This window comes from Gadus macrocephalus, chromosome 23 (genome assembly GCF_031168955.1).
Source record: "Gadus macrocephalus chromosome 23, ASM3116895v1".
NCBI classification, from domain to species: domain Eukaryota; kingdom Metazoa; phylum Chordata; class Actinopteri; order Gadiformes; family Gadidae; genus Gadus; species Gadus macrocephalus.
In genome coordinates this window covers 19,816,321-19,838,820 of record NC_082404.1, presented here as the reverse complement: position 1 = coordinate 19,838,820, position 22,500 = coordinate 19,816,321, and the positions used below count along the sequence as shown (strand labels likewise).

The window sequence follows — 22,500 nt, the reverse complement described above, 5'->3', positions numbered from 1 at the left end:
TCGCCAAACAATGGAAATAAAGGAAGCAACAAGTGAGAATACAAATAAACCAGGAACGTGATATCTGAGGATGAGCGGCCGTTAGATGTGAGTGAGTGAGTGAGTGAGTGAGTGAGTGAGTGAGTGAGTGAGTGAGTGAGTGAGTGAGTGAGGGAGGGAGGGAGGGAGGGAGTGAGTGAGTGAGTGAGTGAGTGAGTGAGTGAGTGAGTGAGTGACTCTGAGTGAGTGACTCTGAGTGAGTGAGTGAGTGAGTGAGTGAGTGAGTGAGTGAGTGAGTGAGTGAGTGAGTGAGTAGTGAGTGAGTGAGTGAGTGAGTGAGTGAGTGAGTGAGTGAGTGAGTGAGTGAGTGAGTGAGGAGGGAGGGAGGGAGGGAGGGAGGGAGGGAGTGAGTGAGTGTGTGAGTGAGTGAGTGAGTGAGTGAGTAGTGAGTGAGTGAGTGAGTGAGTGAGTGAGTGAGTGAGTGAGTGAGTGAGTGAGGGAGGGAGGGAGGGAGGGAGGGAGGGAGTGAGTGAGTGAGTGAGTGAGTGAGTGAGTGAGTGAGTGAGTGAGTGAGTGAGTGAGTGAGTGAGTGAGTGAGTGAGTGAGTGAGTGAGTGACTCTGAGTGAGTGAGTGAGTGAGTGAGTGAGTGAGGGAGTGAGTGAGTGAGTGAGTGAGTGAGTGAGTGAGTGAGTGAGTGAGTGTGTGAGGGAGGGAGGAGGGAGGGAGGGAGGGAGGGAGTGAGTGAGTGAGTGAGTGAGTGAGTGAGTGAGCGTGCGTGCGTGCGTGCGTGCGTGCGTGTGTCTGTTGTTAGTTGAGAGCCATGATCGTACACAGCAGATATGGCAACTCGAATTGAGTATTTTATAATTACAGCCCTGTTACACACGAGTGACATTTAATGTTAATTATCCATGACATAAGTTATCCAGTTCCAGAACACAGTCGTGCGCACCCGCACACACTCACACACACCCGCACACATACGCGCACGTGTGCTCGCGCACACAAGCAAGCATGCACGCATGCATATGCACACACACACGCACACACACATACGGGCAGGTGCTTACGCACACATACCCATTCACACACACACACACACACCTGACAGCCCCATTTAACACTGATTAGATTTGCAAGGACATGCACAATACCCACTCTGTGTCTCCTTTGACTGACTCTCCTCCCTCCCCCTCTCTCCCACTCTCTCTCGACTCTCTCTCTCTCCCTCCCCCCCCTCTCTCCCACTCTCTCTCTCTCTCTCTCTCTCTCTCTCTCTCTCCTCCCCTCCCCCCTCTCTCCCACTCTCTCTCTCTCTCTCTCTCTCCCTCCTCCCCCCCTCTCTCTCTCTCTCCCTCCCTCTCTCCCACTCTCTCTCCCTCCTCCCCCCCTCTCTCTCTCTCCCTCTCTCCCACTCTCTCTCCCTCCTCCCCCGTCTCTCTCTCTATATCTGTCTCTCTCTCTCTCTCCCCTTCTCTCTCTCTATCTCTCTTCTCCCTCTCTTTCCATCTTTTTGACTCTCCCTTGTAAAATGTGCCCTCTCTCTCTCTCTCTCTCTCTCTCTCTCTCTCCTCTCTCTCTCTCTCTCTCTCTCTCTCTCTCTCTCTCTCTCTCTCTCTCTCTCTCTCTCTCTCTCTCTCTCTCTCTCTCTCTCTCTCTCTCTCTCTCTCTCTCTCTCTCTCTAACTGAGAGAGACGTTGAGTATCTCCCGCCGTCTCCCCCAGGATAATGTTATGCAAATGGCTTAATACGAAGATAAAGACTGTTGCAGCGTGCGGCGCTCTCCCGGTTAACGGGCGCTTTCTCCCGCCGCTGGCGCTCTAACGAGGAGGGCACTATTCAGGAGTCATTAAATGATGGCCTTCCTGACACGCACACGCTCACCGCTTCTCCTACCCCCCCATCCCCCTCCATCCCCTACGCGGGGCTATTAAAGCCGCTCCCACCCACACCGAGACACACACCGCACTGACTGCCTTTAGCCGCCGCTTCGAGTTTCTTACACATCACAGTGTCACAGAATAGAAATTACACTCTCCTCCCACGGAGAAAATTGCTTTGAATTGCTTGGTTATAAAGATGTGCTTTAAAAGGAGGGGGTTGCATGCCAAAAAAAATAAAAAATAAAAAGGGATAGACACAAACAAAATTACTTAAGCACTCCTACAATTCCTACTAGTTAATCAGAGGATTGCTAATTATTGATGTCAAAAGGGATATTTCTGGGTATGGGTTTGAGAGAGAGAGAGAGTCTTCAGATGTTAGACAATGATCACAGTGTTTAATTGTCTTTGTTTGTGTGTGTGCTTTGACAGGCATATGTGCAGGAATAATATGGTGATCTCATTACCATATCTAAACCACACAGCACTGAGCTTACAAGTTGGGCACATCAAAAGGACGACCACAAACCAATGGCTCTTATCCTTTCTAATGTATTTCCCTTTTCTTTGGAGCCTAGGTAGCTTAACAATGCTCCTTTGGTGGCTGTGCCGACGGCAGATGGGCCTTCTCAACTACACTATGCCACAAGCGAATATTTCTGCTGGTAGTTATTGATTTAATCATCAGGACATTCAATAACTTATACAAATTTCTCATTCATTCCTTTAAAGTGGAACCTGCGATTTGTCTTCACCGACATGAGTAGGCTATTTATTACCTTGAATGGCTTATATCTGAGAACAAAGATAAAGAAAATAACCCCTGTCTGTCGATCAACTCTTTTCACGTGATTCAAGGCTAGCATAATTTGTGCAAATAGCTTTCTAGAGAATATCACTAGCTGGTTAGAAAGTTGCTTCTTCATAGAATAAACATGGTGGGGCAACAGAAGGCGGGGCCTCTCAGTGTGAAAATAGTATTTCTCTCAAACGCTGCAACAATGCAAATCACTGCAGACGTTGAGTCATTTAAAGTAATTAAAAATGTATGCATGGTGCTTTCAATCGTTATACCTTTGCTTTATCCAAATCCTTAGAAAGCCAAGGAGTTAAAAAATAATTGATAATTGAATAATCGAATTTAGTGTAAAAAGTTATTTTGTTTGAGTTGGCAATGAATCACATTGAGCCAGACAACCACATTTCTTAAAAGTAGCCTATATGAAACGTTTAGGGCACAGGGGATGAGAATCATAGTGTGGGGCCTGTTGTTGTATTCTCTGATCCCAGATATATATTCCATTTTGTGGACACTTTTACCCAAATCATCGTACAAAAGCCTACGGTGAGTGCATACATTCTTACCGCGGCAGCCCCAGTCGGGATAGGCTAGAGTGGAAGCCTGGGCGCTCAGGTAGAGCAGGAGTTTCCAGGTATTTTGTTGTCTAAATGTATCACATTGTTTGTGTGTGTGTGTGTGGGATGCATGTGTGTGTGTGTGTGTTTATGTGTGTGTATGTTTTCATATGTTTGTGTCGCTTGTGTGTGTGTGTGTGTGTGTGTGAGTGTGTTTGCGTGTGTGCTTTCTGATTGGCCATTAGGAGGGAGGCAGTCCCAGAGCGTGCAGGCTGTACGAGCCTCACTGGTGGCCCCTCAGGCCCATTTAGTGAGAGAAAAGCACTGGATCTGGGGCCTGTAAGTCGGAGGGGTCCCCAGTGGGTGCAGCGCAGACCTGCAATCTATATTGGATTTATTCCTCTCTCATCTATAGGCCCTGGGACCCCTACAGAGAGGAAGTCTGACTGCACACTCACTGAGAGATGGTCTAAAGACAATGTGTTATTACAGAAGACAGAGGAGAGCCTCCACACAAGCAGCAAGCAACATGTGCACATCATCTGCACTCATAGACAGAGAGAGAGGAAAAACACACACCCACACAGGCACACGTGAACACACACACACTTATGCACACACACACACACACACACACACACACACACACACACACACACACACACACACACACACACACACACACACACACACATACACACACACAGTCCATCGGGAAGTCATGAAGACAACATCATCTCAGCGAGGACGTTGTTACAGCACACTTTGGATCGCTGTGGGGGTCACACCAGGGTCAGATTCACTGGGAGACACAGAGACAGACAGGCATGTGGAGCATTAGACAGAGAGACACGCAGACAGGCAGATAAACAGGCAGACAGACCGGCAGAGAGGTGGACGGAGTGACAGACGGACAGACAGAGACAGCCAGGCAGAGACACAGGCAAACAGACAGACCAAAACAACCAGACAAACAGACAGACATTGCAGACAGACAGAGAGAAAGTCTGTGTTATATCTGGTTGACCACTGCGCCAAGGGAAAATGCTATTCAGATTAATGAAAGGACTGATCTTAAATGCTAAAATGGATCTTTATCATATTAAAGCAAGAAGGGGATTTACATAAAACTCAGACAAGGTCAGAGAGAAAGAACTTCTTAATTTAGTCTAATCAACTGTCATTTGCATCTCGCCATTTGCACAAGGTATCGCTACTAACTGAATAAACGGACTTCTTCAGATTCGAGGGGGGCACTCTGGTTTTGATAGACTGGAAAGATAACTGATTTGCATATATTACTTTGATTATCTCATTACTAGGATGATTCTTGCGGGGTTTTTGACACTCGCGCAACCAAATTAAAACGAAGGCCTGCAATCAATAAAAGGGCAACGCGGATGTGAAACACAAGGCGCCGGAATAGTGTGGTCAACCCGCGAGAGTGACTGAGTGATTGTGACTGTGGCAGCACTGGTGATGATGATGATGATGATGATGATGATGCTGCTGGTGATGATGATGATGATGTACCTCTTCAGAAGCACACGAACCAGGGGACTCAGCAGTAGGCTCTGCTAGCTAGTGCCTCGAGCTCTTGATTCACATGTGATCACAGCCGTAATCAGTGGAGACAATGGGTCGCAAAATTGCCGCTTTGGCATCGGTGACCCTTCACCTGCAATGCATCTAAGAGCGTGCACACTGGGGTCTCTCTCTCTCTCTCTCTCTCTCTCTCTCTCCCCCTCCCTCTCTCTCTCTCTCTCTCTCTCTCTCTCTCTCTCTCTCTCTCTCTCTCTCTCTCTCTCTCCCTCTCTCCCTCTCTCTCTCTCTCTCTCTCTCTCTCTCTCTCTCTCTCTCTCTCTCCCCCTCCCTCCCTCCTCAGACTCGATGATAATGCTCACTGGAGACAGCACATCTGTCCTCCAACTCATCTACTCAACTGTGTTGGGCGTGCACGTTCCCCTGTCCACGTGCACCGCCGTCTTGGGTTCGAATTAGTATTATTTATCCGTTTTGTTAAGGGAGCGATTTGGAGAAGATTCCGGTCTCTTTTTCCTATTAAGGGTCGCACTTCTCTGATCATGTAAATTACGAGTAAAGGGAAATTTGCATGTGTAAAATTCATGCTGTAAATAATTATAGGTCTGCAGGCCTTGAAAATGTCCTGCCCATTCGGCCTCTCTGCTAAAACACTTGGGTCCCAATCTAAGAGACGGCGTCTTCGGTTGAAGCATTAAGTCATTAATTATTTTCCTTACATAAGGGAAAATTATCGAGTCAGTCGAGCGAAATTAGAACCCCTTTGTTTTTTATCCGCATTACTGTTGTAAATTACGGATGATGACTGCGTGCGCGATTGCCTTTGTTGTTCCGATCATCGCCTGTCGTTCTGAACTCGCACTAACAAAGTCATTAAATTGACTCCCTTGAGCTCTCATTATGCGGGCAGTTAATAACCGCTAATTAACGTTGCTTACGCGCTCCTTAAAAGCTCCCTCCGCCGTCCCCCTCCCCTCCCGGATCCTGTTTGGCCTCTCTCCGGCGGAGCAGCGTTCAATTATGCCACAGTAGCTTTAGAGTTGTTGTTGGAGGACAATCTGCCGTCACTAAAGGAGGTGCATTACCGCTCTGTAGGCAAAGGATTGCTACCCCCTTCAATTGTAATACACCTGGCGGGGGGAGAGGGGTTTTAGCACGCATTTCGTTAACTACATTCGCCTGAATCAAACTGAGTAGGCCTATTTCTTATTTTGCCATGAGGCACTAGACAAACTAACAATCAATTGTTTGTTTCAAACGTTTGCAGCGTTGCACACACATTATCTCACCACACATCTGGCGTTATCCACGTGGATAATTGGCCCGCTATTAGAAATATGTGCATAACATGTTTCAACCCACTCAGACGCTTAATATGTTTTCAATCAAACAGAGTCTGAGCCGCCTCCTCTTTCTATAAGCTACACACACCTCAACGACGGGCCGATATCTTAGCGGGGTTCATCTACATTTTACTGATTGAGTCCAGAAGATGGCGCCAGCTGAATGGCTCCAGGTGCCTGAGACGCGTGACCAACAGGGGGGCTAAGATCCCCCTAGACGCGGCTCATTGGGTTCTGCCCATACACCCCCCCCCCCCCCCCTCCTCCCCCCCAACAGGGAGAGTCGAGAACCAAGTAACCAAGGCCGCTATAGGCCTGGTGAATCTTTATATATCAAGTTATTTTAGTTAAATTAAGGAAGTGACATGTGATGCTGATAAACAAATCTACGCAGATTGATTTGAAGAAAAAAGAAAAAGGTTATGTACTCTGCATGGGTCAAAAACTGTTTGAATTCAATAAATACAGATCTGACATCTGAGAACCCCTTATCCAAACGAAGGTTTGGCGAATAGCATTGCACCCCCCCCCCCCCCATCCAATGCAAAGCCAAAATTGAACCTGCAAAAAATGTGATTGTTGCTCACGCAGCTCCCCCTTCTAATGTATGCGCGTAATTAGGCGGTTAAACAACGCGCACAGGTCCTGCTGCTGTAATGGCGGCTGACATGTATTTCTTTCTGCACCGGGTTAATAACAGTGCGCAGATAAATGAATCAAACGGCGGCCCTAAAATTACACAGCAACTCTAAATAACCGTCTGCATTACGCACGTCTGTTGGTGACCGCACAACAAGGAAGACATAACACTTTATATTGTTATTAGGCCAAGGGGCCTACTCTCATTACTGGTTTGATTCGCGTGCAAATGGACGGGCTCAAAGTTGCCTGCACTGTAAACACTACAAATTAACAGGGAGTTTCATTTCACAATATTCTTTTCTGAATAACAGTTTACTCCGATTTGTGTAAACTGTTGGAACATTTATTAGGGCTATCATAAACACCAAAAATCTAAAAGCAAATTGTAAAGTAGGCTACTTAGCCTACTGATACTGAAAACGTGTCGAGCTGTAGGTAATACATTTTTTTAACGGATCATTGGCGCTCTTTGAATCCCTTCTCAAAAACCATTAGAGCCATCATTAAAAAAACGTTTACTATCTCTGGACATAATTTTTATTGTTATTTTTCAATGGCATGTAATTTTGGGCCGATACATAAAAGAAACGAGAGAGTAAATGGCGGCTTGTTGAAGTTTTGGATTGAATTCTGAAAATGATCCTTCTAACAGTGATGGCTTCTGAGGCGAGGATAGGGGTCACGCCATTCTCAGCGGGTTAAATAGACTTTCATTTAAAATTACATTCTCGATCCATCTCTCGCTCTCTGTCGCGCGCCTGCACGGTGTCCGGCCGGGGAGCCCGGCGTCCTCGCGGCGTCTCATCACCGTCACCTTCACTTTTTAAGTCAATCACAAGCGCGCGGCATTTGATCGCCCTCACAATTCCAACAGAGACCAGGTAATTAGCGCGTGTATGTACGCCTGTGGTGCTTGCGCACGCGCGTGTGTGTGTGTGTGTGTGTGTGTGTGTGTGTGTGTGTGTGTGTGTGTGTGTGTGTGTGTGTGTGTGTGTGTGTGTGTGTGTGTGTGTGTGTGTGTGTGTGTGTGTGTGTGTGTTTGTTTGTTTTATGGAGGCAGACCAACAAAGCTGAAAATATGTTAATATTTTGAGAAAACGATTTTCCAACTTCCAGTCAATGACGTGGGCCTATTTATCCAGGTCCAGATACTCAAACAACGCACCAAGCCATCGTAATGTAGTTCATTAATACACACCTGTATTTAATTGTTTTAAATAAATTGATTTAGGCCTAGAGTTGACAAAGACGATTATAATAACCTGCAGTCCGTCATGACATATGATATAGCTAATTTTAAAGCATCAACTATATTATTTTAATTTCCATCACTACATTTTCCACTGTGATAAAGCAAAATGTTAAACTAAATAATGTTTTATAATCTAGGTTTATCAATCTCTGCGGTATTTGAGGCGTTGAACACAAACTCCGGCCCAGATTAAAAGCGACTCAAACCTACAATCCACGGTGCATTTACACATTCATGCCTTCCTCAATTTAAGATAAAGCATAACCATTCTCCCACAGGCCTGTAGGTGAGGGTTCAAACATAACGAATTATTATTCATTGTTTAGTTTCTAATTGAGATAAAGACCCAGCCATTGCTCTATATATTAAAAAAATAAATATTACTCACTAATTTGACATTAGTAACGTTTTTCCTATTATTATTGTTGTTTCTTCATTTTATTTATTGTTATTATTATTATTATTATTATTATTATTATTACTATCGTATAGTTGTAGTAGTTTTGGTTGTTTGGCTGTCGATATTATTATTATTATTATATTATTATTATGGTCGAATATACCATATTTTGGGGGATATTAGCATCTCGTAGTGTAAGTGATGATAATAATACAATCATCACCAAATAATCTTTCCTTTAAAGACAACACTAGACAGCAATAAAAACCTTCCAACTTTAAGCCAAACCAGCTTCATTGTAAACCTCTAGAAGAGTCAGAAGCTCTGTTGGGAGTTCATTCCGTCAGGCAACACACTCCATGTCAAGTTTTACTGCGTTTCTCACAAATGAACTTTAATGGCTAAAATATATAAAGCTGCCCCCCTCCACCCTCCCTCCCTCCCCCACGTGAACCAATCAGGCAAGCGATAATAACCCACACGTCGGTGCCAGCGCGCGGAGAGCCAGGCGGAGCGCGAGGCAGCAGCAAAAAGCTGTCTGTCATTAACGGCGGGAGAGAGAGAGAGAAAGAGAGCGAGTGCGAGAGCTAGAGAGAGAGAGAGAGAGAGAGAGAGAGAGAGAGAGAGAGAGAGAGAGAGAGAGAGAGAGAGAGAGAGAGAGGGAGAGAGAGGGATAGAGAGAAAGAGTGCGAGGAGTGAGTTGAAGCAAAGTCAGGCGGCGGCACAGCGACTCGAGTGAGCGCAGCACGAGGGACCAGAGAGAGACAGGGACACCTTTACGCACTCTTAAGACAAGCATAAGACGAACGCCGACACACACACATCAAAATGAGTGGTCAATTCGAGGAAGATATCCACGACCGGGACGAACGGAAGAGTAAATCGCCCACACTGCTGTCCTCGTACTGTATCGACAGTATTCTGGGCCGGCGCAGCCCCTGCAAAGTGCGTCTGATTGGGGCGCAAACTTTGACAGGGCTGGCGAGCAGAGGCGAGCTGCACAAGACCGCGGAAGGTAAGAGGCAGCGAGGAGGTTTAGCGTTTCCGTTAATATTGCATCGATATAATGCTGTCTGATTTTCTCTGATGATGAAATTGTAGTTTAGCGTTTAACACCAAAAATATGAGACAGGCCTGTATACCATGCCTTTGACACATACTGTATGGCCCTTATAAATTACAAGAAAGACGTCCATTACGTCCATGTAGGATGCGTGGATATTTGTTGGTATCAACTCAGCACACTAGACCTAAAGCATATAGTAAATAGACCACCATGGATTTAGCTTTCTGTTGTTGAGGCACGTCCATGTTGTTCTGCTACAAACGTCTTGAGGCTATTTTGTTCAAAAAAAACACGAAAAAAAAGGTTGACATCTTTGGCCCATTTCCTATTTATAGGCTTGACGAAAGACCCCCTAACACTGGACCCGGACATGCATCTCCCACCGAAGCTACGTCGGCTGTATGGCCCGGGGGGGAAATACCTTCACGACCACGGCGACAAGTTCGACCGGGACCGGCTCATCCTGGACCAGGCCTGCGACAGCCTGAAGATCAGCCAGGCTCCACAGGTGAGCATCAGCCGCAGCAAGTCCTACCGGGAGAACGCGTCCCTCAGCCGGGGAGAGGGCGACCAGAGCCCCGGGGAAGGCTCGGAGGACAGCAGCCTGGGGCTGGTGGAGCTGGGGCCCTTGAAGTTCGAAGAGGAGAACCCGGGGAAGGCAGAGGAGACGTGCAGGGACACGGCTATAGCTCTTTCCCCCAAGGACGAAGAGCGGGAGAGCTTGAACGCGGGGGACGGGGACGGGCGGGACGGGGAGGACAGCGTGTGTCTCTCGGCGGGGAGCGACTCGGAGGAGGGCATGCTGAAGAGGAAGCAGAGAAGATACAGGACTACATTTACCAGTTACCAGCTCGAGGAGCTGGAGAGGGCATTTCAGAAGACACACTACCCCGACGTGTTCACCAGGTCAGTGGAAAATACCCCAAAACGGGCCTAGTCCATCATGGTTCAAATATTTAGATAACTGTATGATTTTTTTTTTTTTGCATTGTTATTATTGCCATTCTGTTATCAAAAAGTTGTATACATCGATTTTAGTTACGATGTTTGATTATTATATGATTATTATAATGCACCAATTAGCCTACTGAAACATCCGATATTTTTTCTCAATTGCATCAAAAAAAATATTGACAATGAAAAACAATACGCAATAACCATAAAAGTAATAAAACAACAATAACATAGGCCTAGTACTTTAATAATAATATATACAATCTAAATAAAAATAATGTTTTATGCATTATAACATGTAGGCTATATAATAGGCTACTAATTATCGTAATAATACATTTAATATTAATATTAGTAAAGGTGAATTAATCAACAATTGCATCCGTCAATTGTAAACGAAATTCAACCGTAAAGTACAAACGGCCACGTTGAACTGGCAGTCCGGGAGACGACAGAAGCACGGTGGTCGGCCCGTGTTCTCCTTCGTGTTCTCCTCTATTGTCGCGGCTGTCATGGACCTGAACGTCTCCTCGTGTGAATATTAAACGATTAAGCTGGTGTTACTTTCATCCCAAATTTGGGGCCTGTCGTCGAGCTCAAGGGCAAGAAAACGAACCTTATCTAGTCCCAGGCACGCAAACACACCCACACGCACGCGCGCACACTCACACACACACACACACACACACACACACACACACACACACACACACACACACACACACACACACACACACACACACACACACACACACACACACACACTGTCTCTCTCTCTCTCAGACAGACACATGCTTTACATTTTTATGATTTTTTTATTACAATAAGTCGTTTACCTGAAATGTAGGCCTAAATGTATACAAAGGCATCTTTGACACGTTTCTACTCGTAACGCCATAACACAGTCTTTATTTTAGACTTTTAGTGCTGCAGGATTTTTCTATTTTCTATCGATTTATTTTAAAGGCGTTTGTGTCTAATTTGCGCTGCAAGCCCATCTCGTAGTTTAGGGTGCACCAATTGCTTTGTGGCAGGCTCGTTTAGATGCCATTATGTTGTTACATTTTCTTTATGATTGTCGGTGTAGCAATCTATAGGCCCCTTTCCAGCACACTGCTGACAGGCAGAACAGAACATGACTATGGCTTATTTGAACAGTTCAGGGAAAAAAAAAAACAGCCTATTTTGCTTGTCTATTGTTGACAGGGAACAGCAAAGAGGGACAAAACATAAATGCTTTATTGCGCCCAAACGCTGACCTATAACCTTAAATATTCTCATTTTTCTTCCTTCTCCTTGCAGGGAAGAACTGGCGATGCGGCTGGATCTCACCGAGGCGCGCGTCCAAGTAAGTGTCCCTCTCTCTATGGCTGCTTTTCACAGACCCATCACATCATCCCCATCGCTCGTACATCAAACACAGGAAACTAAAGACTTTTAATGTTTCATGCGCCATAAAAAAAAAAGGTTTTATCATGCAACATTTCCAAGATAATAAATGGCGCTATGCGTCACCGGTTCCGAGTCGAAACACACACGCGCAATCTTTAGCCCGTAATTTATTACAGTGAAAACGTGTTAAATGTCCCCGAACTCTAAGTGGGGAATGTCTTTTCCTGTTATCGAATGTTATTACATGCAATTTGTGGATGTTTTAGAGGCAATTAAGCCAATGCAGGCTATTCATAAAAGCTCACTTAGCGACCCGGTAAACAGCAGGCCTACTCTGCTTCTGCCGAGGATCACTCTCTGTTTGAATTCCCATCTCTGGGGGATAGGGGGGGGGGGGGGGGGGGGGCAAGAGAGGCAGAGAGCGGCAGTCTGCGTGTAAAATGGGAGCGACAGAAAGGAGGAGGGGAGAGAGAGACAGAAAGGAGGGGAGAGAGAGAGAAACAGAAAGGAGGGGAGAGAGAGACAGAAAGGAGGGGAGAGAGAGAGAAACAGAAAGGAGGGGAGAGAGAGAGAAACAGAAAGGAGGGGAGAGAGAGAGAAACAGAAAGGAGGGGAGAGAGACAGAAAGGAGGGGAGAGAGAGAGAGACAGAAAGGAGGGGAGAGAGAGAGAGACAGAAAGGAGGGGAGAGAGAGAAACAGAAAGGAGGGGAGAGAGAGAGAAACAGAAAGGAGGGGAGAGAGAGACAGAAAGGAGGAGAGAGAGAGAGAGAGACAGAAAGGAGGGGAGAGAGAGAGAGACAGAAAGGAGGAGAGAGAGAGAGAGACAGAAAGGAGGGGAGAGAGAGAGAGACAGAAAGGAGGGGAGAGAGAGACAGAAAGGAGGGGAGAGAGAGAGAGACAGAAAGGAGGGGAGAGAGAGAGAGACAGAAAGGAGGGGAGAGAGAGACAGAAAGGAGGGGAGAGAGAGAGAGACAGAAAGGAGGGGAGAGAGAGAGAGACAGAAAGGAGGGGAGAGAGAGAGAGAGAGAGAGAGAGAGAGAGAGAGAGAGAGAGAGAGAGAGAGAGAGAGAGAGGAGATGGCGGGAGGATAATGCTATTTGATTTCCCATTATGTGATTGCAATAGACCCGCATTGATCCGATGCTTTGCACTTGGGAGCGAATGAGAGACCATTAAAGGTGTTTGCGCCCCCCTCAGCCCCCCCCCCCCCCCCTCTATCGTCCATTGAGAGCAGGGCTTGCATGTCAAAGGCCCGGGCTCATAACCAAAGAGACAGTTCAAACACGGAGGGGATGGAAGGCTGGGAGGTTATATGGTCTGACGGTAAAACAACAGATGTCCCTGAAGTGGACAGTAGGCGAACAAATCACTTAGCGCCCATCAGGGTTAGCCTAGCCTCCGTCGGGAGGTGATAAAACTCATAAACTCCCAAGGGGGGGGGGGGGCCTGATGCTAAACAGTCCTCTGGGAAGGGGTGATAATAACAAGCCTCTTTTCTATTTGATGTGTACGTGTGTGTGTGTGTGTGTACGCGTGTGTGTGTGTGTGTGTGTGTGTGTGTGTGTGTACGTGTGTGTGTGTGTGTGTGTGTGTACGTGTGTGTGTGTGTGTGTGTGTGTACGTGTGTGTATGTGTGTGTGTGTGTGTGTGTGTGTGTGTGTGTGTGTGTTTGTGAACTCGCCCATCCAATCACTTTGCTCGTGTTGACATTTTGCCTCATTGTCCGAGGCCGTGTTTCCGCAGAGCCCAGCGGGAGCAGGGTGGGAAAGTTAAACAGGCGCTCCCCCCCCAGCCCTCCCCCCCGGCCCTCCCCCCCCGGCCCTCCCCCCCGGCGCTCCCCCCAGCCCCCCCCCCCCGGCCCTCCCCCCCGGCCCTCCCCCCCGGCCCTCCCCCCCGGCGCGCCTCGTCTAGAGAGCCTTAGTGAAGCTGAGTCGGGGCGCTGGTCATCTTCTGGGGTCTTTTGTCAGCACCCTCTGGTTCATCAGCTCGTCCCTCCCCTGGAGCCCGTCTTCAGGGACTCAGTGAGGTGGACCGGAGGGCCCCCCGGGCCCCAAAGCTCACTCATCATCATTGAGTTTCACTTTCCAACTAAAGCAATTAATAGAAGAAAGAAAAGTCCTCGTCATTCCTAACCCTTTCGAATCTCTCGTCATGCGTTACGCGTTTGCCCGCGGTCCGTCCCAGTGTCCGGGCACGGCGGTCCCAGTGTCCGGGCACGGCGGTCCCAGTGTGGGCATGGCGGTCCCAGTGTGGGGGCACGGCGGTCCCAGTGTGGGCACGGCGGTCCCAGTGTGGGCACGGCGGTCCCAGTGTCTTACCTCCGAGGGTCTTCCTGGTTCTCACCGCTCTGTCCCGTCTCAGGTTTGGTTCCAGAACCGCCGCGCCAAGTGGCGGAAGCGGGAGAAGGCGGGGGTGCAGGCCCACCCCTCCGGCATGCCGTTCCCCGGACCCCTGGCCGCCGCCCACCCGCTCAGCCACTACCTGGACGGGGGCCCCTTCCCCCCCCACCCGCACCCGGCCCTGGAGTCCGCCTGGACGGCCGCCGCCGCCGCCGCCGCCGCCTTCCCGGGCCTCGCCCCTCCCTCCCACAACGGCTCGGGCCCCTCCATGGCCACGCCCCTCGGGCTGGGAGCCTTCCTGGGCACGGCCGCCATGTTCCGCCACCCCGCCTTCATCGGGCCGACATTCGGCAGGTGAGCTTCAGCTGATGTGACCTAGGCCTGATGTGACCTAAGCCTGATGTGACCTAGGCCTGATGTGACCTAGGCCTGATGTGACCTAGGCCTGATGTGACCTAGGCCTGATGTGACCTAGGCCTGATGTGACCTAGGCCTGATGTGACCTAAGCCTGATGGGCTCGTGGGGAACACATGGAGCGGTTTCAGATAACGGACTGCAGCTCCTGACAGGATGGGTTAGCCTAACCCTAACCCTAACCCTGACAGGATGAGTTAGCCTAACCCTAACCCTGATAGGATGGGTTAGCCTAACCCTTACCCTGACAGGATGGGTTAGCCTAACCCTAACCCTGACAGGATGGGTTAGCCTAACCCTAACCCTAACCCTGACAGGATGAGTTAGCCTAACCCTAACCCTGATAGGATGGGTTAGCCTAACCCTTACCCTGACAGGATGGGTTAGCCTAACCCTAACCCTGACAGGATGGGTTAGCCTAACCCTGATAGGATGGGTTAGCCTAACCCTAACCCTGACAGGATGGGTTAGCCTAACCCTAACCCTGACAGGATGGGTTAGCCTAACCCTAACCCTGACAGGATGGGTTAGCCTAACCCTGATAGGATGGGTTAGGCTAACCCTAACCCTGATAGGATGGGTTAGCCTAACCCTGATAGGATGGGTTAGCCTAACCCTAACCCTGATAGGATGGGTTAGCCTAACCCTAACCCTGATAGGATGGGTTAGCCTAACCCTGATAGGATGGGTTAGCCTAACCCTAACCCTGATAGGATGGGTTAGCCTAACCCTAACCCTGACAGGATGGGTTAGCCTAACCCTGATAGGATGGGTTAGCCTAACCCTGATAGGATGGGTTAGCCTAACCCTAACCCTGATAGGATGGGTTAGCCTAACCCTAACCCTGATAGGATGGGTTAGCCTAACCCTAACCCTGATAGGATGGGTTAGCCTAACCCTAACCCTGATAGGATGGGTTAGCCTAACCCTAACCCTGATAGGATGGGTTAGCCTAACCCTAACCCTGATAGGATGGGTTAGCCTAACCCTGATAGGATGGGTTAGCCTAACCCTAACCCTGATAGGATGGGTTAGCCTAACCCTAACCCTGATAGGATGGGTTAGCCTAACCCTTACCCTGACAGGATGGGTTAGCCTAACCCTTACCCTGGGGGAGCTGCCTGGTTAACAGAGTGTTAGTGGCCGTAGTCGTCACTCTCTGGGGTTATCCGCCTGTTCACAGAGGTACGATATCCGCTCGGTTAAAGCCTGCTGCCGTGGTGAACCCAAACGGAATGATGTGAGTTCGTAACCATGGGGACAGCTACGCTCTCCATGGCCCCGTACACAGCTTGTCTTTTTATTTCCTTAATTAGTGCTCTTTTCGATAGCTTTTACTAACACCCTGCATTTGTTATTCTTCTACTCAGTTTTTTAAGGAAACAATAGAAGATGTAAAAGCATGTAAGTTGATTTTATTACTAAGCCTAACTTTACTTTTGACAAACTGTGGGGGAAAAATAATCGTTTATTGAACAATTGTTTTGTTTCTACTAAAATGAAACACTGACTGAATGAATAGCAAGACTTAATTGCAAAAAAGTTTTTCATATTCTGCCAAACAGATACAGTACAGCCCACGCAGAGATCCCATTAGTGTAACACATTGTGTAATGTATCTGTGATCTGAAATTGTGTTAAAACACTTTGGCTACATTAGTCAATTGAAACGTTGGTTGTCCTTTGAATCCACAAACGAGGATAATAATAATAATAAAATAATAAGCCGAGCACCGTAGCCCCGCCCCCAGCAGCTGACCCGGGCTCCCTCCTCCTCCCCCAGGCTCTTCTCCAGTCTGGGTCCGCTCAGCAGCGCTTCCACCAACGCCCTCCTCCGCCAGCCCGCCCCGCCGGGGGACGCCCCGCCCCACCACCACCACCACCACCACCACCAGCCGGGCCCCGTGCTCTCTGACCCTTCCTCCTCCTCCGTCACCTGCTCCTCCTCCTCCTCCCCCACCACGGCGGCGGCGGCCGACCGGCGGGCCTCCAGCATCGCGGCGCTGCGTCTGAAGGCCAAGGAGCACTCGGCGCAGCTCACCCAGCTCACCGTCCTGCCCCCGGGGGCGGCCGGCAAGGAGGTGTGCTGAACGCTGGGGGGGCCCACCTCTGGACTCACTCTCTCTGGGGGACCCCACCTCTGGGGGGGGACTCACTCTCTCTGGGGGTCATCGTCCCCGACACTGCCCCCCCCCCCCCCAGGTCTGCCCCCTCCACACCGGCGGGAGGGAGGAGGAGTCGGGGGATGAAGCGCTCGCTCACTATTCCCCGACTCCTCCCCCCCCCCCCCGGAAGATTATAGTACGACCAAACTGAGGTAAACAAGTTCAGTGACTGCTACTGCTGCATGGTCACAAATACAAACAGTACACACAGTACACACACACACACACACAGACACAGACACACTCACACACACACACACACACACACACACACACACACACACACACACACACACACACACACACACACACACACACACACACTCATCTTCCAGAACCAACGAAGGACTAGTGAGGGCATTTTAATCACCTTTCAAAACGCAGCTTGAGAAAGTTGAATTAATTTTATAAAAGGAAATAAAATAGAATAAGTTCCTATATATAGCAATCATAAACATTTTAATATTTAATACCCTTGCATTACGTTTACCTTGCCTAAACATGGACCCCTCTAAGGTAAACAGGTGGAAAACAGCTCACTGGCAGCAATACACTAGTAAGAGCACATGCACGCACACACACACAAACACACACAATTCAGGAGGTCCCTCCCCCCCAAACCAAAGGAAAACTGTCTCTAGAACCTTCCATATCTTTCTCTACAGTCTGTCACCATCTGACCCCATCTATACTTCTTGTATGTCAGTCAGTCCCGAATAGCATCAGATTTTAAATTGTTTTATATCTATCGAGATCAACAACGAGGATCGATTAGTTTATACTATTGCTACCCTTTCTCGTTAATTTTTGCTTTGAAATTAATTTTGTTGAGATCTTTTTCCAGCACTTAAACTATGTGATGGTGTTAATTAACCCGGCGTGACGACAGGACATACAGTTGAAGATAGGATTAGTGGCTTTTGTGCCCGACTGTGAGATTAAACATGTACATATTGTGTAAAAAAAAAGACAACTGACAAAAAAGGAGGACTTTCAAAACAGGGTCATGTGATTTGAAAGGAGACCATGTTTTAAAAATTGCACTTGATGTAGTGATTTATGAATGTTGCCCTGTGAGGAATTTCACCTGTGTTTATGAAATATTAGGTTTTTAGATAATTATTTATGTCGAAACTTTCCTTAAAGAGCGAGTGAAGGACCGTTTTTCTTAATAAGTGAGTATTCGTTTCCGGGTTTAATAATGCTAATTTGAATAAATTATGGTGTTAAAATGGGTTAGCCTACTTAATTATTTCAAATTAGTTCAAGATAAGGCGGCTTGAACCAGGAAAGTTAACTATGTAAAATATATAATAGAACTATTAATAAAATGTGTTTATTAACTGTTGGTTTTTTTGTCTAATACTGTCGCAATGAACTCAGAAATAGCCAACGGAATGGATAAGATAAAAAATATCTTATCAAAGGGGATGGATATAATTGTAGGCTATTTAGGTCGTTGGAGGTCTTTGGAATATTTGAAGAGCAATTGTGTGAAATAGTTGGAGATAATTATTAGAAAAAATAACTGTCAAAATGCATAAAAATGGTACAAGATCTAAGATCCTACTACAAAATAACTTGAGGAGGTGGACTTTGAGCGGTTAACTGGATGAAGCCATCGGGACCTGGGGCCTCCGGGCGCTGCGTGTCTCTCCCTCACTCAGTAAGGTTGACTAAATGCGCACGATATATTCATGAGCTAATCTCCACATGTAAAAAGCACGCGACAAAGGCGAGCGTTTTCAATTACCGTCCACTTTATCTAGGGGTCCCCCTCCCCTCCCCCTTCTTACCAAACTCTTTTTAAAAATCTTTGAAAGGACTAAATTGGTCTTAACATCTGTAATGCCATGTCGATGGCTGTGAGTCGCTTTGTCATTAATGAAGTAACAAACCACTTTATCAAAAGTCTTTCTCTCGAGTCCCCACTCACCGGACTCCCCCACCTCGTTGAGCTAATCCACCAAATCCCCCACATTGGATCTTCCCGGTCATGTAGAACTATTACACCGATCAATGCACGCCATTCATCCGCCATTCCGGTCAATTTACCCCGCCTATAGTGTCCGACCAAATCGCGTGAAATTAGTCCGCGGATTAATCTAGTTCCTTTCTATTGTCTGCCGGATAATCTCCTCGTCCACTTGCCTCGGTTTGTAGGACTATAGTTCGCCCTGATAATTATTTAATTCAATAACTCGATTTCAACCCACTAAACAATGAAATATCTCGCGGGACATCTGCCATTAATCTGAGACATGATGAGTTGACAGGAGACATCAAATCGTTAATATTCACAAAGGTCCCCCATTCAAAGAAGCCAATCCAACATCTGCCCTCCTAGACCACCAGTTTAAATATGATTCAAAGAAAAAACAATTTTGTCCTGCCAAATCACCATCCGCCTTGTGAATGCATTCTGTTAAAACCCCATTCTCCGAGCATAAAGCCAAGTGAAGCGTGTTTTCCTTTCTGTGGGGGCAGAGGCCCTATAGGATTGTGATGAGATTGTCCGGGGAGATTTAATCTTATTGTGAATATAACTAATGAATGGCAAACCAATTTGTACCTAATATCAGGGGAATGCCGGACGCGGATGACCCGCTGGGCTCGGGGCTTAGATTCTTTCAGGCAAAAGGCGAGAAAATTGAAATGCTGTCGCGGCGATGCCTCTGGATTCACCAAGTCACACTTGTTGAGTCCCTTTTCATTCAAGACAGCCAAGTAGGCCTCCAGGATTAGCTGGAGACTCCTTGGCAATATTGCATGAATGATCACAATAATGAATGTTGATATAAAAAGGCTGCATAACCGCATGGTCCAATCATACGGCCCTTTCACCACCGAACTGGCCCAAGGGAACATTTATCATTTAGCGCCTTCTCTCTGGGCACTGCATCGGACCATAGCCGGCTGATAATAATCGGCGGCGCCCAAAGGTGTCTTTAACTCCCACAATGTCGCACCCATTTCCATCATTGCTCTCCTTCCTCGGTCCCCCTGATTTGGCCGTGATTTCGATTCTCCCGAGCATCGCTGCTCCCACCGCGTCCTCCTGAAGAATGGCCCCAATCACCGTGGACCTCATCCGGATCGCTCCTCGCCCCGGGAGAGGGGCTCTAAAGGCGCTTTGATGAACAGACTCCCCCCCTCCCGATGAACGGGCAATGAAAGGCCTGAATAGCCCATGGCACTCCGCTCCCTTTCGGATCGCCCCTTAATTCCCCGTCTCTCTTGCTCTCATCCAATTAGCTCCGTGTATTAAGCGGTTTATCGTCTCATAACCCGAACAAGGGAGACACTTTGCAATAGGACCGGCTCTCCTTTTGACACCCTCTCTGGTACTTGTGTTTTCCACCGCGCTATGAATAATGGGGACAGAATAGAGGACTAATTCCCTCATCAAAGGCTGCCTTGTTCATCGCTTTGCTCAACACCACCATTCTGGTCAAAACGACAAGCAATAAAGCTTAACATGACAATGGCCGGAGACTCGTCCGCTCTTATTAGCTTAGCGACAGGTCGAATTAATACGGAGGCTCGATTTGGCGCGCATCACGTCCACGTGAGGTCCACCCCCCCCCCCCCCCCCCCCCGAATACCACACGAGCACTTGATTGGCGCGCGCACTGCATTACGTCATGTAGAATAGGTCCATTACAGTCCATACGTGCGATGAATACAATGTAATCTTATTGAATCAAAATAGACTTGTATCACACCAGGCTGACACTGGAAGAAACCGGTGACTCAACTGTCATTTAATAAATAAGAGTGGAGCCTTTTCGTTGTGTTTCATATAAATACGCAACTATGTTGCATAGTGAATTGTCATTTAAGTGTTCGGCTCACTCTTGTACTTCCTCCAGTCAGTGCTTCAGGGTAATTTGCGAGCGGTATTTATAGACATGAGAGCATCAACAGTCAGTCGCCTCCGATTATTAACTGAAATGAAAACTCTTAGCGATGCAAGTGATAATGAAACGCAGATAAACGGGGAAGTGGAAAGAGGAAAAAGACAACCATAAAAGTGGGCAAAATAGGCGCACACACACGACAACCAAACACAAACTAGCTCATGTGTCATTGAGTTTATTAAGGATGCGGTACGAAAACGTGCTAAATACACGTCATCAAAAAACAAAACATCTAAATACAAATACAAAAATACCCATTTGATTAGGAAAATTCTCCTGTGGAAAAAGGAGTTCCATACATAGAAACGGCCACACAGTAAAACAGACCAGTGGTTCAGGGAAGGGCAGTGAAATGAAGCCATCACTTAACAGAGAAGGAAGATCAGCTGTTCCTTGCAAACAAAAGCCTCCCCCCTCACCCAATCATTCCCCTCTCCCGCGCAGGGCACCCCTCCATCCCCCAAACCCCCAATCGAGAGGGTGCATGAGGTGCACACACACACTGACTCACACCCAGTTGGTTTCTTTTACTCCCCCGTCTCTCTCTCGCCCTCTGCCTGTGAGACACAGCGGCTGAATGGAGCCAATCAGGACGAGGGGCAGACTGCGGGCAGCCGCCTGTCCGGGGCCCCATCAGAGGGGCCCCCCCATCAGAGGGCCCCCCATCAGAGGGCCCCCATCAGAGGGCCCCCCATCAGAGGGCCCCCATCAGAGGGCCCCCCATCAGAGGGCCCCCCATCAGAGGGCCCCCCATCAGAGGGTCCCCATCAGAGGACCCCCATCAGAGGGGCCCCCCCATCAGAGGACCCCCATCAGAGGACCCCCATCAGAGGGGCCCCCCCATCAGAGGGCCCCCCATCAGAGGGCCCCCATCAGAGGGGCCCCCCCATCAGAGGGCCCCCATCAGAGGGGCCCCCATCAGAGGGGCCCCCATCAGAGGGGCCCCCATCAGAGGGGCCCCATCAGAGGGCCCCCCATCAGAGGGGCCCCCATCAGAGGGGCCCCCCCATCAGAGGGGCCCCCATCAGAGGGCCCCCCATCAGAGGGTCCCCATCAGAGGACCCCCATCAGAGGGGGCCCCCATCAGAGGGCCCCCATCAGAGGGGCCCCCCCATCAGAGGGGCCCCCCCATCAGAGGGCCCCCATCAGAGGGGCCCCCCCATCAGAGGGCCCCCATCAGAGGGGCCCCCCCCATCAGAGGGCCCCCATCAGAGGGGCCCCCCCCATCAGAGGGGCCCTCTGATGGGGGGGCCTGTGATGGGGGGGCCCTGTGATGGGGGCCCTCTGATGGGGGGGCCCTCTGATGGGGGGGCCCCTCTGATGGGGGGGCCCCTCTGATGGGGGCCCTGTGATGGGGGGGTCCCTCTGATGGGGGCCCCTCCATCAGAGGGACCCCACACACACAGGTAATTGCCCCCCCAGTACGTGGTGGGGCTGATGGGGGTCATAGCGTTGGTGGGGTGCATTCTGCGCCGAGTACTCAGGCTTAAGGGTCTTCAGCCCTACCTGGGGGGCTCCACCACAGGTCCACCACATGGAGGAGGGGAGTGGCTATTGATTGGTGGGGGTGGTGGAGGGGGGGGGAGATATGGACAAGAGGCAGCCGCATGCCTTTCCACACACACACACACACACACACACACACACACACACACACACACACACACACACACACACACACACACACACACACACACACACACACACACACACACACACACACACACACACACCCCCCACCAGGTCCGAGGCAGCTCTTTGTTGGCGTGCGGCTTGGAGCCCCCTCAACGAGGGGTGGGCCCAGCGGGGGCGGCCGTCCACGACGGACCCCCCAGCAGGGGGCCTGGCTT

At 48.9% G+C, this 22,500-nt stretch overlaps 2 protein-coding genes across 3 annotated transcripts in view; one reads left to right on the top strand and one right to left on the bottom strand.

Annotated features, from left to right (window-relative positions):
* The window catches only part of hgd (homogentisate 1,2-dioxygenase), an 83,673-nt gene that overhangs the window by 10,309 nt on the left and 50,864 nt on the right, over positions 1 to 22,500 (bottom strand). The window lies entirely within an intron of this gene.
* On the top strand, positions 8,922 to 16,726 carry arxa (aristaless related homeobox a). 2 transcript variants are annotated; one of them, XM_060045279.1, is made up of 6 exons: positions 8,927 to 9,413; positions 9,800 to 10,370; positions 11,721 to 11,766; positions 14,173 to 14,504; positions 15,936 to 15,969; positions 16,349 to 16,454. In XM_060045279.1, the coding sequence occupies exons 1-5, from the start codon at positions 9,227 to 9,229 to the stop codon at positions 15,952 to 15,954; spliced, it is 1,155 nt and encodes a 384-aa protein (XP_059901262.1). In that variant the 5' UTR covers positions 8,927 to 9,226; the 3' UTR covers positions 15,955 to 15,969; positions 16,349 to 16,454. The 2 variants fall into 2 exon arrangements, with proteins under 2 accessions (XP_059901261.1, XP_059901262.1); XM_060045278.1 differs by lacking the exon at positions 15,936 to 15,969 and having other exon boundaries at positions 8,922 to 9,413; positions 16,349 to 16,726.